Source organism: Pelodiscus sinensis, chromosome 3, assembly GCF_052426305.1.
Source record: "Pelodiscus sinensis isolate ZL-2025 chromosome 3, ASM5242630v1, whole genome shotgun sequence".
Lineage (NCBI taxonomy): Eukaryota > Metazoa > Chordata > Testudines > Trionychidae > Pelodiscus > Pelodiscus sinensis.
The window spans coordinates 65,852,964-65,866,839 of record NC_143054.1 but is presented as its reverse complement, the minus strand read 5'-3'; the positions used below and the strand labels follow the sequence as shown (position 1 = coordinate 65,866,839).

Here is a 13,876-nt window from a genome sequence, read left to right as displayed (position 1 = left end):
CCCCTTTTCTCTCCCTCCCTTGCTGCCTCTGATAGAGGTAGCAGGGGGCGGGGGAAAACAGTGACTGGTCGAGTATCCTGTCACCTAGTCCTTTACATGTCTACTATAAACTGGGACAAATTTAGTTTTCCCATCTTAACTGGTTTGAGATTAGCTGTCACCTACAAACCATTGTTAGCACCATCCTGTCCTCACACCAGTCGTCTTTAATTCTAGCTAATTTTAATGACTGTTCTTACTATATAAATTGTAACAATTTTGGTTTGAGTGCTGCATTCTTGTTATGATACTCAAACTTAACTGAGGGAAATTTTAAAAACAACATCCATCAAAACTTTCAATAAACCACTATTGCTGATTGAGTAGGATTTAATTTGGTATGAGTAAGAAACTGGAATGAGGGTTAATAGAGCTTGAAATGTTGTTTCAAAACTAATGAAAGCTTAAAAAAAATCTAGGTACAATACATTCACGCAAGAGACAGACATGCTTGAGGGGAGGCCAAATTATTTTATTTATTTTTTGTTAAAGTAACCAATTATATTTATGGCAAAAAGCTCTGCTCATCTTTAGGAAGCAGTGCTCAGATTGATGGGTTTAGGTTCTTCGCTCAAATTCCAAAATTAGCTTTGTAACAAAGGGATGAACAAGAATTCCAAATATTATTTCCAGAGCAGAGAGCAACAATTCACATCTGGATGAAAACTTCATGTTTACAATAGATTGTGCCATAGACTGCAAAACTTTTCAGTAGTGCATTAAGCCTTTCACAGTTGAATCTGAACCTTGAGATTAAAAAGCATAGTTTTCTCCTTCAAAATTTCATTACCTTGTGCAAATTAGTCAAGTCTCTCCATGGGTGGAGCACACATTTAAAGCTGTCCATATTTTGGGCAGTGCAAAATACAACTTCATAAAAAAACTAAAATGTACCTCTTAAAGTATGAACAAGAATATACACATTTTACATGATTTACATTATTTACATATAAAAAATACAAAAGTTTTATTGTAGAGAAGACTTGACAGTCCTTTTATACTTCATGTTGCAACAAGGCTAATTTCAATTTCCTGGATGGAGTCCCATAAATCTCATGAGCTATGCTTGAACTTTCAGCAGAGTTTTTAAATGGACTGCCATCAGCTCCTTATTTTGGTCAGAATATTCAACAGTGCATCCTACCCAATGACTAGGGGGCTTAGGAAGGACACTAGGAGATGGCGGGTCACTAAACTTTGCTCCAGCGTAACTTTCTTTTTGGTTCATTTCAGTTGGAGAGCCAGGTTTCTTTGATTTCATGTTTCTGAAGCTCTCTGTTGTCAGCAGCTTTTTCTCCTGTTTGTCAATGATCTCAGGTGACACAGAAAGCTGCCAAAAGTTATTTTCAGTTTTTTTCACAGGTGCGATCTTGGTTAGCGGCATGTTACCTTTGTTCTTCTGTTTGTTACTCTTGGACTGCTCACCCAGGTGTGTGCTATGAACAGGCTGGCAGTGCGGAGCGGGAGCCTTTTCAGGCTTTCCCATCTTGTTCTTCAAGAACTGCAGGGACAGACATTCAGGTAAATGCAGTACTCGGCCATCTACGCGTCCGCGTCGAAGAGCCGCAGCCCAGCGCCGGAAAAACATGCCCTCCGCTTGCTCCGCATCCCCTGATCGCTCTCCCCGCCGCTGCCCCTCCACCCACTCAGCCAGACGAGGAGTCACGCGGGGCTAAATAAGTCACCGGGAGCCCCGCCCCCCTCCCCGGCCACACCCCCTCCCCCATGCCGGCGGGCGCGGCTGTAGTGACCGTGGCAGCCGGGCGCCTCCTTGGGGCGCTGCGCTCCGCACACGTCACCCCCGGGCGCGCCGCCACCAGGCTAAATCCGGCTGTTGCTGGGCGCCGCAGCCACTCTCATTGGTGGAGTCCCAGAGCCAATCAGTGCGGGCTGCACCGCTCCCTGCCCCGAGAGAGCGTAACGGAAACTTCCCCTCCCCCCCACGGCCGAAACCGGGGCAGGCGGGGATCCGCGGCGCGCGGACCCTCCCCCCTACCTCCTTCCTGAGGGGCTTGCTGGGCGCCGGTCGGGGAAGGGCCGATGTGGGGGGCTCCTCAGCCGGGACGAGGGGAACAGCCGCCGGTGCTGGGAGAGTGCGAACCTCGCCCGCGCCGGGGGCTGCCAGCGGGGCCCTTCTGCCCAGGCCCGCGCGGTGCTGTTGGTACTGCTGGTAGCGGCTCGGTAGCAGCCCCGAGGGGCTGGGCCGGATCTTTCCTTTTCTCCGCCTCACGCGCTTCAGTGCGGGCCGCGCGCTGCCCCCCTGCCCCGCCAGGCAGCAGCTGGCCTGGGTCTCGCAGTTGTTGTCCCCCCGCATGAGGCGTTGGAAGAGGCTGGGCGGCAGCCGTCGGGCGTCCTCGGTGCCTGCCGAGAGCCGCGCTAGGAAGGGCGGCGGCGCCGTGGTGGTGACCATGACGGGAGTCGGGTGTTCGGAGCCGCGCAGGGGGTCAGGGCGCTGGGAAGTGGCCGCGAAGCGTCCGCAGGGACTTTGTCGGCTTCGAGGGAGACGAAACCTCAGATCCGCTGCTAGGAGAACATGGCGGGGGAGTGAGAAGAGCGACGAGCAGCGCCCCAGTGTTGTTACTGGAGCGGCCCACACCCCCTTCCGCCGCCGCACCAATCAGCGCCAGCCTGGCGCGGCGAGTGACACGCCTGTCTTGGGTAAGGACCAATCCGAAGGGCTTGGGTGCGTAATAGGCCCGCCTTCGCCAATCCAGAAGGACACAAACACTGCGAGACACGCCCCCTTCATATCGCCTCCAATCAGGAGAGAAACAAACAACGAGGCACGTCCCCTACCCTCAGAACCGGGGAAGCAGAACTAGGCCAAGTTTTCACTCGGCTCGGCCGGGATGCGCGCACAACGGAACACGCCCCTTTCATACGCGCTAGCCAATCAAGAGAGGCAGAAACTTTGAGGCAGCGCACGCGCCTTATCGTCGCAACAGGTCCAGGCGGGCGGGCGCGCGCGCGCAGGGATTCGCAGGCGATTATGGCGGAGGGGCGCCGCACCGTGCCCGCGGAGATAGATGAGCGCGGGCAGCAGAGTTGCCCGGCGCGGCGGCGGCGGCGGGCCGAGCGGAGTCTGGAGGCGCTGGGCCTCGAGTGTGGAGCGACCCTCGCTGGAGCGCGGCAGCCGGGGAATCGCAGAGCCACTATCGCCTGCGCGCCGGAGCTGGAGGGGGCCGTGCGGCGCGAGGGCCTCCTCACCCACTTCGTGGCCAGTAGCCTGCAGCGGAAGATGCATCTCGGCGCGCCCGGGGGCGCCGCCAGCCGCATTCCCCCCGTGGACCCCGCGGCGCTGCGGGACCTGGTGGCGCGGGCCGCGCAGGTGGGCGCGCAGGTGGACGAGCTGCTGCGCAGCGTGCACTGCGGCCTGCAGGCCCTGACCGCCCTGAGCGTGGGCTGCATCCACACCTACCGTGACGGCGTGGAGAGCCTGGGCGAGGCCGTGGACACCAGCATCCGAGCAATGTACACGCTGGTGGCGCGGTGCGAGGAGCTGGACCTGGCAATGCAGCCCGTGCGCACCTTGGCCAGGCGCATCAGTGACATGAAGGGCACGCTGGACCGGCTAGAGGGGCTCTGCAAATAGCCCTCGAGGTGGCCTGTAACCCCTCGGACAATGCCTCTGAGGCCCCGCCACCGAGCAGCGGCCGGGCTGTTCAAACACAACGTGCCTCATCCGACAAGTCCTCTCCAGCAGGAGGCTGATGACAAGACCCTGGATTGATACTTGAAAGTTTTGAAAGCGTGTTGTACTCACCTGCCTTGATCTCCGAGGCGGGGAATGGCTTCCTCATCCTCTAAAACTTGAACTGCTATTTTTGTTGAATGTTTTCTTCTGAAATACCAATTAATAGTTCCACTAAACTTAAATAAAAATTTGCTATTTTTCTTCTGTGGTTTCCATTCTAAGACTGAGGTGTTGTCAATTCTATCCTCCAGACATAACTGTTTCCAGAGGTGCCACAGTCTGTTTTCTTTCACTTTTTTCAGCACTTTTGAGATCATCTTATGCATAAAAACTGTTGCAGAATGGAACTTAGAGGGCCTTTAAGACTTCTTTTGGCTGAAGGAACAATAGTAGATTGGGTATACTAATTCACATTTGTGGGACTAGTCAGAGATACTATTTAGCAAAGTTTAAAATTCAGTTATATACATAATTTCTATTTTAAATGAGGTCATTTTGATAGTCCCCTTACTTTCTCTGCTTCATTTTGGGGTAGTTCTAGCATATAATAGTTTACACAATACAAGACTTGAAAAATAACTAAGATTCTCATTTGGGTTAAGATGGTATGGAAAACAGGCTTTAACTGTTTCAGGGAAGAAATCAAAGTGGGAATCGAACTGGTTTTAATTAGCAACATCTTATAAAATTCTAGGATGAGGAAGGAGCAATGTACCCGCTATTCTTTTCCACCCTGGAGTGGAATGAATTTTCTGATGCACTATACATCACCTTCATATTCATGCACATGGCAAAGTTTATGTGGTCGGGGTAGGACAAGGAGTTCTGAATGTGGGAGAGGTCTCAGGCTTGGGGCAGAGGGTTAGGGTGCAGGAGTGTGGGCTCTGGTTGCAGGCTCCTGGGAATGGCTGGGGTTGAAGGGCTTGTGGCTATGACAGAGGGTTGGTGTATAAGGATTCTGGCTGGAGGTGTAAGCTCTGCGATGGGGCTAGGTATGAAGGGTTAGGGGTGCACAAAGGCAGGGCTCCAGGTTTGGAGAAGGGCTCTGGGATGGAGGTTGGTGTGCAGGAGGAGGTACAGGCTCTGGGCTGGGGGTGTAATCTTTGGAGTAGGGCAGGGGACTTGAGGGTGTGGGGAGGCTCAAGGTGGGGCAGGAGATTTGGGACTGGGCATATTTCTAGGGGTAATTGTGCTGGTGGAAGAAGCACCTTTATGCTGAGACTTTCCACAAAGGTCTTGGCTACCTATGTAACCCACACACTTTCTGTCCCATGCAGTGGCGCTTAGAAGACCACTTATAAGAGAGAGAATGAGTATTCTACAACCTTAGTTGAGAGCTAGCTGGCTTTTAACTTAAGCTGTAGAAGCTCATGCACTAAGCTCCAGAGGGCCTAGGTTTGGTTCTACCTGCCGGCATTATACATGTAGTTATTAAAGTTTTAATTCACTTTCATAGAAAGCAGGGTTAGCCTCATCAAATTTTTCTCACTCAAACTTTATTTTCAGTAGAGAAAATAATACTTTATTTCTCTTCCTAGCTATTGGTTTGCTTTCAGTAGCACAGAATTCATGCTGGATTGCATTCCAGAGATGGAACCACTTTACAGTTCCTTGAAACTTTTTAAGCTCTTTGAGTATGTTAGAATAAGTAGTTCTATGTGAATGCAAAATAGTTTTTTATTCTGATGGATGTTACCTACAGGTGAAGTTAGCAACAAGATGAATGTTCGTGAGAAGAGCCCTGAAAATCCATAGATACATGTGGACCTTATTTGCAGATTGAATGAGGGTACAAATTTTGTATCTGTGAAGAGCTCTATTCATGAGTTCTTCTTCACTATCAAGACAAAAGATACATCTACAAGAACCAGTTTTGCTTGGACTTAGCAGTCCTGTCTGCACCTTTTCCTCTTGAATTCTCCCACTGTTACTACAGCACCAATGCAATTTCACCCTTGATAACAATGGCAGGGACATTAGTGTTGATTGACTGTTGGAGTTTTTACCACTGTGCCCTGGGCCTGCCCACACCAAGGCTGTGTCTACACTGCACCCCTTTTCTGGAAAAGGGATGCAGATTAGACCAGTCGGAATTGCAAATCCGCAGGGGATTTAAATATCCCCCGCGGCATTTGCATTTACATGGCTGCCGCTTTTTTCCGGCGTGGGGATACTTATTCAAGGAAAGTAGGAATAAGAAATCCTCCAGAAAAGGGCTTATTTTCCGGAGAATCGCGTCTAGACTGGCACTTTTCTCCGGCTTATCCCCAAACCGGAAAAAAGCGGCAGCCATGAAAATGCAAATGCCGTGGGGGATATTTAAATCCCCCGCAGATTTGCAATTCCGACTGGTCTAATCTGCATCCCTTTTCCGGAAAAGGGGTGCAGTGTAGACACAGCCCAAATGTATACAACACAAGGTAATATAGTGGCTATTGGGCACTTTCAAGGAAAAGTTCATTGCGGATAAAAAACAAATAATAAATGCATAGTGGTCATAAATATAGGGACGGCAATCCGAAGACAAACAGGAGAATACTAAAGGATAACTCTTACTTTTCTGCTGTCTTACTATGTTCCATAATCTTTTGGGGCTGCCTTGTTTCCTGATGTGGACAAATGAGGTCTGAAGTATTTCTTGAGCACAGACTGGCAGAGCAGCTTTGACTTACCACCACCATCTTATCTGCTTTGACACATGTGCAATGGAATATCTTTGTTAATTTTTGCAGCATGGCCACAGGTCCTGTGATGCCTGATTGTAATGGATGAATTATGTCCCTGTCTCTAATTTAAATTTTAAAAAATCTCTGGAGTGGGAGGTGCTGGACTGTTGATTTCCAAGATATAAAGGTAGTGATTAAGATTATTTAAAGCAAGCTACATTTCTATTCTTTCCACAACCAACTCTTTTTAGCTTTTTCAATATAGGCCTAAGTTGACCATTCACTTTTTAAATCCACTTGTTATATCCAGATTCCTGTCCTAGATTCATGTCCTGCTCTAATCAGCTTTCTGCTGCCACCAGGCTGACTTGCTGCCATTTGTATGCAGCACATACTAATACAGTTACTGGATGGTAAATAAGTATATTTCTTGGGTGGGTAGACAAGGATACCTTGAACTTTAGAATTGTTTTTTCTAAAATCATATTTCTAGCTAGTTCATTTAAAGGTTCCTATTTCTCAGTTACTAAAAGAGAACCATGGAGAGCCAGATTCTGTCCTCTGGCTCATTGGGTTTGCAAAGGTCTAAGTGAGGGCAGAAAGTTGACAGGTAAAATTTCAGTACTCATTCTAATGGATTTATCATAGTCCCCACTGCATAATAAAATGTTTCATGCATGCATTTTTATATAGTGCAACTACATTTATTCAGAATGTTTTGTGAGCATAAAATCCCTTAGGAGAAAAAACAAATGGAACGGGGGGAGAGGGGAGAGAAGAGGAGGAAGGTTTGGAAAGTTAAGAGATACTGAGCATGTCATTACCATACTCCACCAGGGGATTTAACCAACAGCAAGTGTTGAACTAAAAGGTTTATGGAAATGGAATTTACCTATATTGATCTTTTTCACTGTGTATGTGTAATTGGCATTACATAGCAAGTTTACAAGTTAGTTTGGCAGAACTTTTATTTTTCGTAACTTTGACATAATGATTCTTAAATAGAAAACTCATAACAGTTTTTAATTTTTACAGTTGTGGGGGATTTAAGGGAGGTTTACGGTTAGAGCAGCTCTTACAGCAAAGGGACTCACATTATTAACAGTGAGCTGCAGAGAGCTCCCTGGGAGGCCAAAGGACCCTAAGACACACGGGCAGAAGGTGCTGGGGAGGTTAGAGTCCTGGCCTCATGGCAGTGTCCCATGGCAAAAGCTGTGAGGAAGACAATAACCACTCAGCTATGGGTAAAGCCACCTTCCTACTGAATGGCTCCTGTGCAGGTGCAGCTCCCACCATGCGGGAGTGGAGCCATGATAGTGCAGCTGCATAGGGTTCCCTGCATGGCCACAGGTCCAGTGTTGCCTGATCCCAGTAGGTGCTAGATGACAGGGGAGGCTGCACTTAATTTTGTCCTTGTTGATTTTTACATGTCAGGCAAAATCAACATTTACAGAAACCAGTGATTTAAATTGAATACTGTCAAGCCAATTTACAAGACTGGATGTTTGTGAATAAACTACTGATTTCCTAACAGTCTAAAAATATATATTTTTAATTATATGAGGAGCAGAAATACATAACTACAAAATTATTTGATGGGTTTTGCTGATTATTGGATAACCTAAACTGTATGGCTATGTCTACATTGGCTAGTAATAGAAATGTAGCCGTGTTAGTCTGGGGTAGCTGAAGCAAAATGCAGGACAATGTAGCACTTTAAAGATAACAAGATGGTTTATTAACTTTCGTGGGCCAGACCCACTTCCTCAGATCAAATAGTGGAAGAAAGTAGTCACAACCATATATACCAAAGGATACAATTAAAAAAAATGAACAAATATGAAAAGGACAAATCACATTGCAGAACAGAAGGGGGATACGGGGGGGGGGGGGGAGGAAGGAAGGTAAGTGTCTGTGAATTGATGATATTAGAGGTAGGGAGAGTGGGATGTTTGTGAGTTAATGGTATTAGAGGTGATAACTGGGGAAACTATCTTGGTAATGGGTGAGATAGTTCAAGTGTTTGTTGAGTCCTTTTTGGAAAGTGTCGAATTTTAACATGAATGACAGTTCAGAGGATTCCCTTTCAAGTGCAGATGTAAAAGGTCTTTGTAGCAGAATGCAGGTGATTAAGTCATTGAGAGAGTGTCCTTTCTGGTTAAAATGGCAAGAAACTGTTTTTTCTTTGTGATCTTGTCTGATATCTGTTTTGTGGGCATTAATCCTTTGGCGAAGTGTCTGAGACGTTTGTCCAATGTACATAGCAGACGGACACTTTCGGCACATGATAGCATAGATTATATTTCTGGATGCGCAGGAATATGTGTTCTTGATCTTATAACTCACTTGGTTAGGTCCAATAATGGTATCAGCAGAATGAATATGTGGACAAAGCTGGCAACGGGGTTTGTTGCAAGGGAAGGTACCAGGGTTGGTATTAGTGAGGTATGTCCTGTGGTGGTTGGTAAGAATCATCTTGAGGTTAGGTGGTTGTCTATAGGAGACTATGGGTCTGTCTCCCAGAGCCTCTTTGAGTATGGTATCCTGTTCCAGTATAGGCTGTAGTTTATTGATAATGTGTTGGACAGGTTTAAGTTGGGGGTTGTAGGTGATGACAAGTGGTGTTCTATTGTTGGTTTTCTTGGGTCTGTCTTGAAGTAGATGGTTTCTAGGTATTCGTCTGGCTCCTTCAATTTGCTTTTTTATTTCTCTGGGTGGGTAGTTGAGGTTTATAAATGCTTGGTAGAGATCCTGAAGCTTCTGGTCTCTGTCAGTGGGATTAGAGCAGATGCGGTTGTATCGAAGGGCTTGGCTATAGACGATGGATCGTGTGGTGTGTTCTGGATGGGAGCTGGAAGCATCCCACTCTCCCTACCTCTAATATCATCAATTCACAGACAGTTACCTTCCTTCCTCCCCTCCCCCCCCCGTTCTGCAATGTGATTTGTCCTTTTCATATTTGTTCATTTTTTTTAATTGTATCCTTTGGTATATATGGTTGTGACTACTTTCTTCCACTATTTGATCTGAGGAAGTGGGTCTGGTCCACGAAAGCTCATCATCTAATAAACCATCTTGTTAGTCTCTAAAGTGCTACATTGGCTACTTATTCCGGAAAAACAGCCGCTTTTCCAGAATAACTTGCCAGCTGTCTACACTGGCCGCTTGCTTTTCCGGAAAAGCACTGATGATCTACTGTAAAATTGTCAGTGTTTTTCCGGAAAAACTATGCTGCTCCCGTTCGGGCAAAAGTCCTTTTCCGGAAAAAATGTTCCTGAAAAGGGCCAGTGTAGACAACACAGTAGTCTTTTCCGCAAAAAAGCCCCGATCGTGAAAATGACGATCGGGGCTTTTTTGCGGAAACGCACGTCTACATTGGCATGGACGCTTTTCCGGAAAAGTGCTTTTCCGGAAAAGCATCCTGCCAATGTAGACATGCTTTTTCCGGAAATACTTAACGGAAAACTGTTCCGTTTTAAGCATTTCCGGAAAAGGGTGCCAGTGTAGACGTAGCTTATATGTATTCCCAATTCTTGTACAGAAAATAATGTTGTGTACTCATGGATGTCCACTGAGCTTTAAGATTAGCTGAATTCTGCATAGGCTATATAGCCTTGAAATCCACTCAGGAACTAACTTGCCATAGAGCATATTTTAGTGAGCCACCCACAGTTAAAAATGCATGGATAAGTACAGCAAAATTTACATCACAATAGCCTTTACAGGTGCAAATACAACAGATTTTTTCTTCCAGTGGTACCAAGGAACTCAGGAATAATCGGGGTCCAAAAACATCACTAAAATCATGAAATGATTTGTCTGCAGCTGGGTGAGCCCCTTTAATGCAGAAAGATATGAACATTTCCATCATAGTCAAGATATGCCTACTAATATAACTTTAGTCCCCTCTCATTTCAGATATACAATTCAATCTTACAAAATATGTACTCTTGAAACATTCAATAAGGCCTTGATGTTGCAGGTTGGTCTGCGCAGTCATCCACATTTATACACCTAGCGCACAAGTTTTAGTCCATTAAAAAAGAAAACAAAACAACTTCGTTAGCCTAGTACTGGCTTTGCAATTGAAATACTATTTAGTCAAGCTGTTGTTAATTCTAATTTTCTATTTAAAATGGTTAAATCAATATACTGTACTTAAATAGCTTCTTTTACTGCACTAAGTAACTTGAAAGTGGCCAGTTAATGAAGTATTATTGATGTTTGAATAGAAACAGTTTCACTTTTTAAATGGTGCTTTTGTTTATGGTTTAATAGGATTGTATATTAATTTGGGCCCTAATCCTGAAACTTGTTTCTACAGGGATAGGCCCTGCACCTGCACAAAGATCCATTAACTTTATTGCAGAGTCAAATACAGGAGTAGGGCTCCAGGGAGTAATTTTTGGCAGTGATGCCATTCCTGTGGTCAAAGAGTTGACTTGCAAATGAGCGTGAAACTAAAGTAATTGTGTGCTGTCTTTTACATTGTCATTCTGAGTTATTAAAGGATAAATCTGTTTGTAGTGTTTCAATCTATGCAAATATTTTCTAGGCCTGTTTTGGAAGAGTTTTTATAAGGTATTTGGTTCATACTTTAATTGTACACTGTGCTTCCATTGAATGAAGCAAAGGTCCTATGGAAAGAGTGTGATGCTGTGATTAAAGATTGTATCATGATGAATATGCACAAGGGTGCTGAACAAAGGTTGTACAAGCAATGTTAATTGTGGTGTTTCTAAAATTCTAGACTTTGAAGTCTGTGTTATTTTAAACAGTCTTTTTGGTATGTATTATTTATAGATTAAAATCTAATCTTTGTAGACTAACATTTTCAAGAACCCAAATATATATACACTGATTGAAAGGGCTTTAAGGCTGTATGCATATTTTTGTCCTACTTCATCAACCAAGAGACATCATTCAATCTTACCATTTGTTTATCTTGTTCTATTCCAGTTTGCCCTCAACGAACTTGTGCCACATTGTTGGAAGAAATCATAATATACAAGCCTAAATAAAGGAATTGTTGGAACTTGTAGAACTTTACTTCACTTTTTTTGGGAGCCGTGATTCAATATGTTCTAGATTGCCACCATAACTCTATTTTAATGAATTGGTTATTCCAAGTAATTTTCAGGTTTTAATAATGAAATTTTCTTTCACCTGATGAAGATGCAATTTGGTCTGTCTCATTCTTTTCAGGGAAATGTTAATAAAAAATCATTGTTTCTTAGTTGACCCTAAATATTTTACTAAATAAATCAGTACATCTGGACTAAAACAACAACAAAAAACAATCACCTGAAACATGAGAGATCATTGATGTTTCAGTCTTAAAGGCCTTTTAAAAGTTTTTTAATTACATCAACTGTTCAGTAAGTGCTTCACCAATCCAGTGATTAGAAAGTGCTTATCTCCTTCACGTTTTATTTGTATCTTTGTCACTAAGCAGCTACTAAAGTAATTCTACAACTACACTACCATGGTAAGTCAACCTGAGCTATGCAGCTCCAAGCTATATGAATAACATAGCTGGAGTTGACATATCTTAGGTTGAGTTACCATGGGATGTTGACCGGAGAGCCCTTACTCTTCTAAACTTTTCCCTACTTACACATTTCAAGAAGTCCATTCTTGGAGAGAGAGCCTATCTCCCTCAATACGTGGGAGAAACTGCTCTGATCAGTTTGGAGAGAGAGGAGAGAGTAAGGAAAAACTCTCTTTCCCAGTTTGAAATTCCTATCTGCATTTTTATTAGCTGACTGCCAGAACCCCATCCCTAGGTGCATCTCCAATTGCTTAACCCTTTCCTTTCTCTTCAGGTAAGTCAGACTCTCCTTTGCAGCTCCTGTTACCACAGCAGGGGTGGGCAATAAGGCTATGTCTGCATTACATCCCTCTTGCACAAGCCTATGCAAATGAAGCACAGATTAGTATATTGTCATGCTTCATTTGCATAATTAATTAGGGGCCTTTTTGCACAAGAGGCTTTTGCACAAAAAGGAGCCATCTACATAGCTCCTTTTTGTGCAAAAACCCTCTCTTGTGCAAGAGCCGTTCTTCCTCACTTTTTCAGGAGGGTGGAAAAGTGGAATGGGGATGAGGGGGTCTGGGTAGGAGGGCCACAGGGCTGGAGCGCCAGACTGGCTCCCCAATGCTGGGTGGGGAGCCCCAAGCCTACAGGGCCAGATCTAATCCCCAGGCTGTAGGTTACCTACCCCGGTAGAGATTGAGGTGAAAGTGGCAAAACGGAGAGGTTAGGGGCAGGAGTTAATGGCAAAGGGGGCACAGGATGAGGGTGCAGGAGTGGGGAGAAGCAAGTAAAATGAGGAGCACTATGCCCAGGAAGGCCAGGGGTGCCGTTTTCCTTAAGGCTGGCCCTGCCCTACAGTTCTCACCCCTCTCCCCTCCACCTTGTCTTCTATTGTGGACTACATTCTGCTGGATTCAGCAGCCCCTCGGTGTGGCCAATATCCTCCCCAGCCCTTTTCTGCGGAGAAAATAAAGGAAATGGTGCTCTCACATTCATTTCTGCAAAATTCTGCATTGCATAATGGTGCAGAACAGTGTTCCTCTAAGCTACCTGGCAGCACAGCTTCAGAGATGATTAATCAGCCTTGCCCAGTCAGAGGCTCAGAGCTCTATGCCTGGAGCTCACTGACTGGGCAGGACTGATTAATCATCTGTGAAGCTGTGCTGCTGCGCAGCTTAGAGAGAACACTGGTGCAGAAAACCCCTAAGTGTAATAAATGCTTGGAAATCTTGCCCTCACAAAGTCCAAGCAGCATAGAGATGCAGTTTCTTCTTGTTAGGGTTCACATCCCCTTCCTCCCATGGTGGTGGGATGAGCCCACATGACATAATTACAGAAGACTACAATGCAAATACTTAATATCACCTTGCAATATGGGGTGCAGATGTTATAAAAGAGATTAGTGCATATATCCTACAATGATTTCAGAAAGTCTATAAGAATTTATTTAGTATTTAAGCTTCCAACTATGTGTTGGCCATTGTTCAGCTAGGGCCAAGGGTTGTTGGCATGAACTGGTCTGCCAACATCACACCAACTACCTGACCAGGATGATGATGGTGACCCTGAAATGCTCAAGGAGATTAGGCAACAAAAACAGAATATCTAAAATTAATGGGGGACTTTATTTGTCCTCATATTGACTGGGAACACATAACCTCAGGCTGGGGTGCAGAAATTTAATTTCTAGACACCTTTAATGACTGCTTCTTGGGCAGTTAGTTCCTCGAACCCATTAGTGGAGAGGCAATTCTTGATTTACTCTTATGGGATGCATAACATAATGGTTCAAGACATGAAAACAGTTGAAACACTTGGTAATACCAATCATAATATAATTAAATTTAACATCCTCAAAGGGGGGGAAATTCCAAAGAAGCCCACCACTGTAGTATTTAACTTCAAAAGAGGATCTACACAAAAATGAGAGGACTAGTTAAA

At 45.0% G+C, this 13,876-nt stretch overlaps 2 protein-coding genes and 1 long non-coding RNA gene across 3 annotated transcripts; 1 reads left to right on the top strand and 2 right to left on the bottom strand.

Annotated features, from left to right (window-relative positions):
• Positions 1-490: 490 nt before the first annotated feature.
• On the bottom strand, positions 491-2,593 carry PNRC1 (proline rich nuclear receptor coactivator 1). Its single transcript, XM_075923873.2, has 2 exons — positions 2,036-2,593; positions 491-1,540 (listed from the first exon to the last, which is right to left on the bottom strand). Exons 1-2 carry the CDS (start codon positions 2,447-2,449, stop codon positions 1,100-1,102), a joined length of 855 nt encoding a protein of 284 aa, XP_075779988.1. The 5' UTR covers positions 2,450-2,593; the 3' UTR covers positions 491-1,099.
• Positions 2,594-2,752: 159 nt separating this feature from the next.
• LOC142827832 (BLOC-1-related complex subunit 6-like) lies at positions 2,753-3,948 on the top strand. Its single transcript, XM_075923874.2, has one exon. The coding sequence runs from the start codon at positions 3,029-3,031 to the stop codon at positions 3,629-3,631; it is 603 nt and encodes a 200-aa protein (XP_075779989.2). The 5' UTR covers positions 2,753-3,028; the 3' UTR covers positions 3,632-3,948.
• A 6,262-nt stretch (positions 3,949-10,210) lies between these two features.
• On the bottom strand, positions 10,211-11,387 carry LOC112547489 (uncharacterized). The gene is made up of 2 exons (XR_012902597.2): positions 11,333-11,387; positions 10,211-10,413 (listed from the first exon to the last, which is right to left on the bottom strand). It is a non-coding gene; the product is annotated as an uncharacterized LOC112547489 (long non-coding RNA).
• Positions 11,388-13,876: the final 2,489 nt, after the last annotated feature.

Excerpts from the sequence above, each read along its gene's own strand:
- PNRC1 (XM_075923873.2), bottom strand. The coding sequence starts at position 2,449 with ATGGTCACCACCACGGCGCCGCCGCCCTTCCTAGCGCGGCTCTCGGCA. Across the intron at positions 1,541-2,035 it reads GCAAGCCCCTCAGGAAGGAG|TTCTTGAAGAACAAGATGGG; the intron begins GTAGGGGGGAGG and ends CTGTCCCTGCAG.
- LOC142827832 (XM_075923874.2), top strand. The coding sequence starts at position 3,029 with ATGGCGGAGGGGCGCCGCACCGTGCCCGCGGAGATAGATGAGCGCGGG.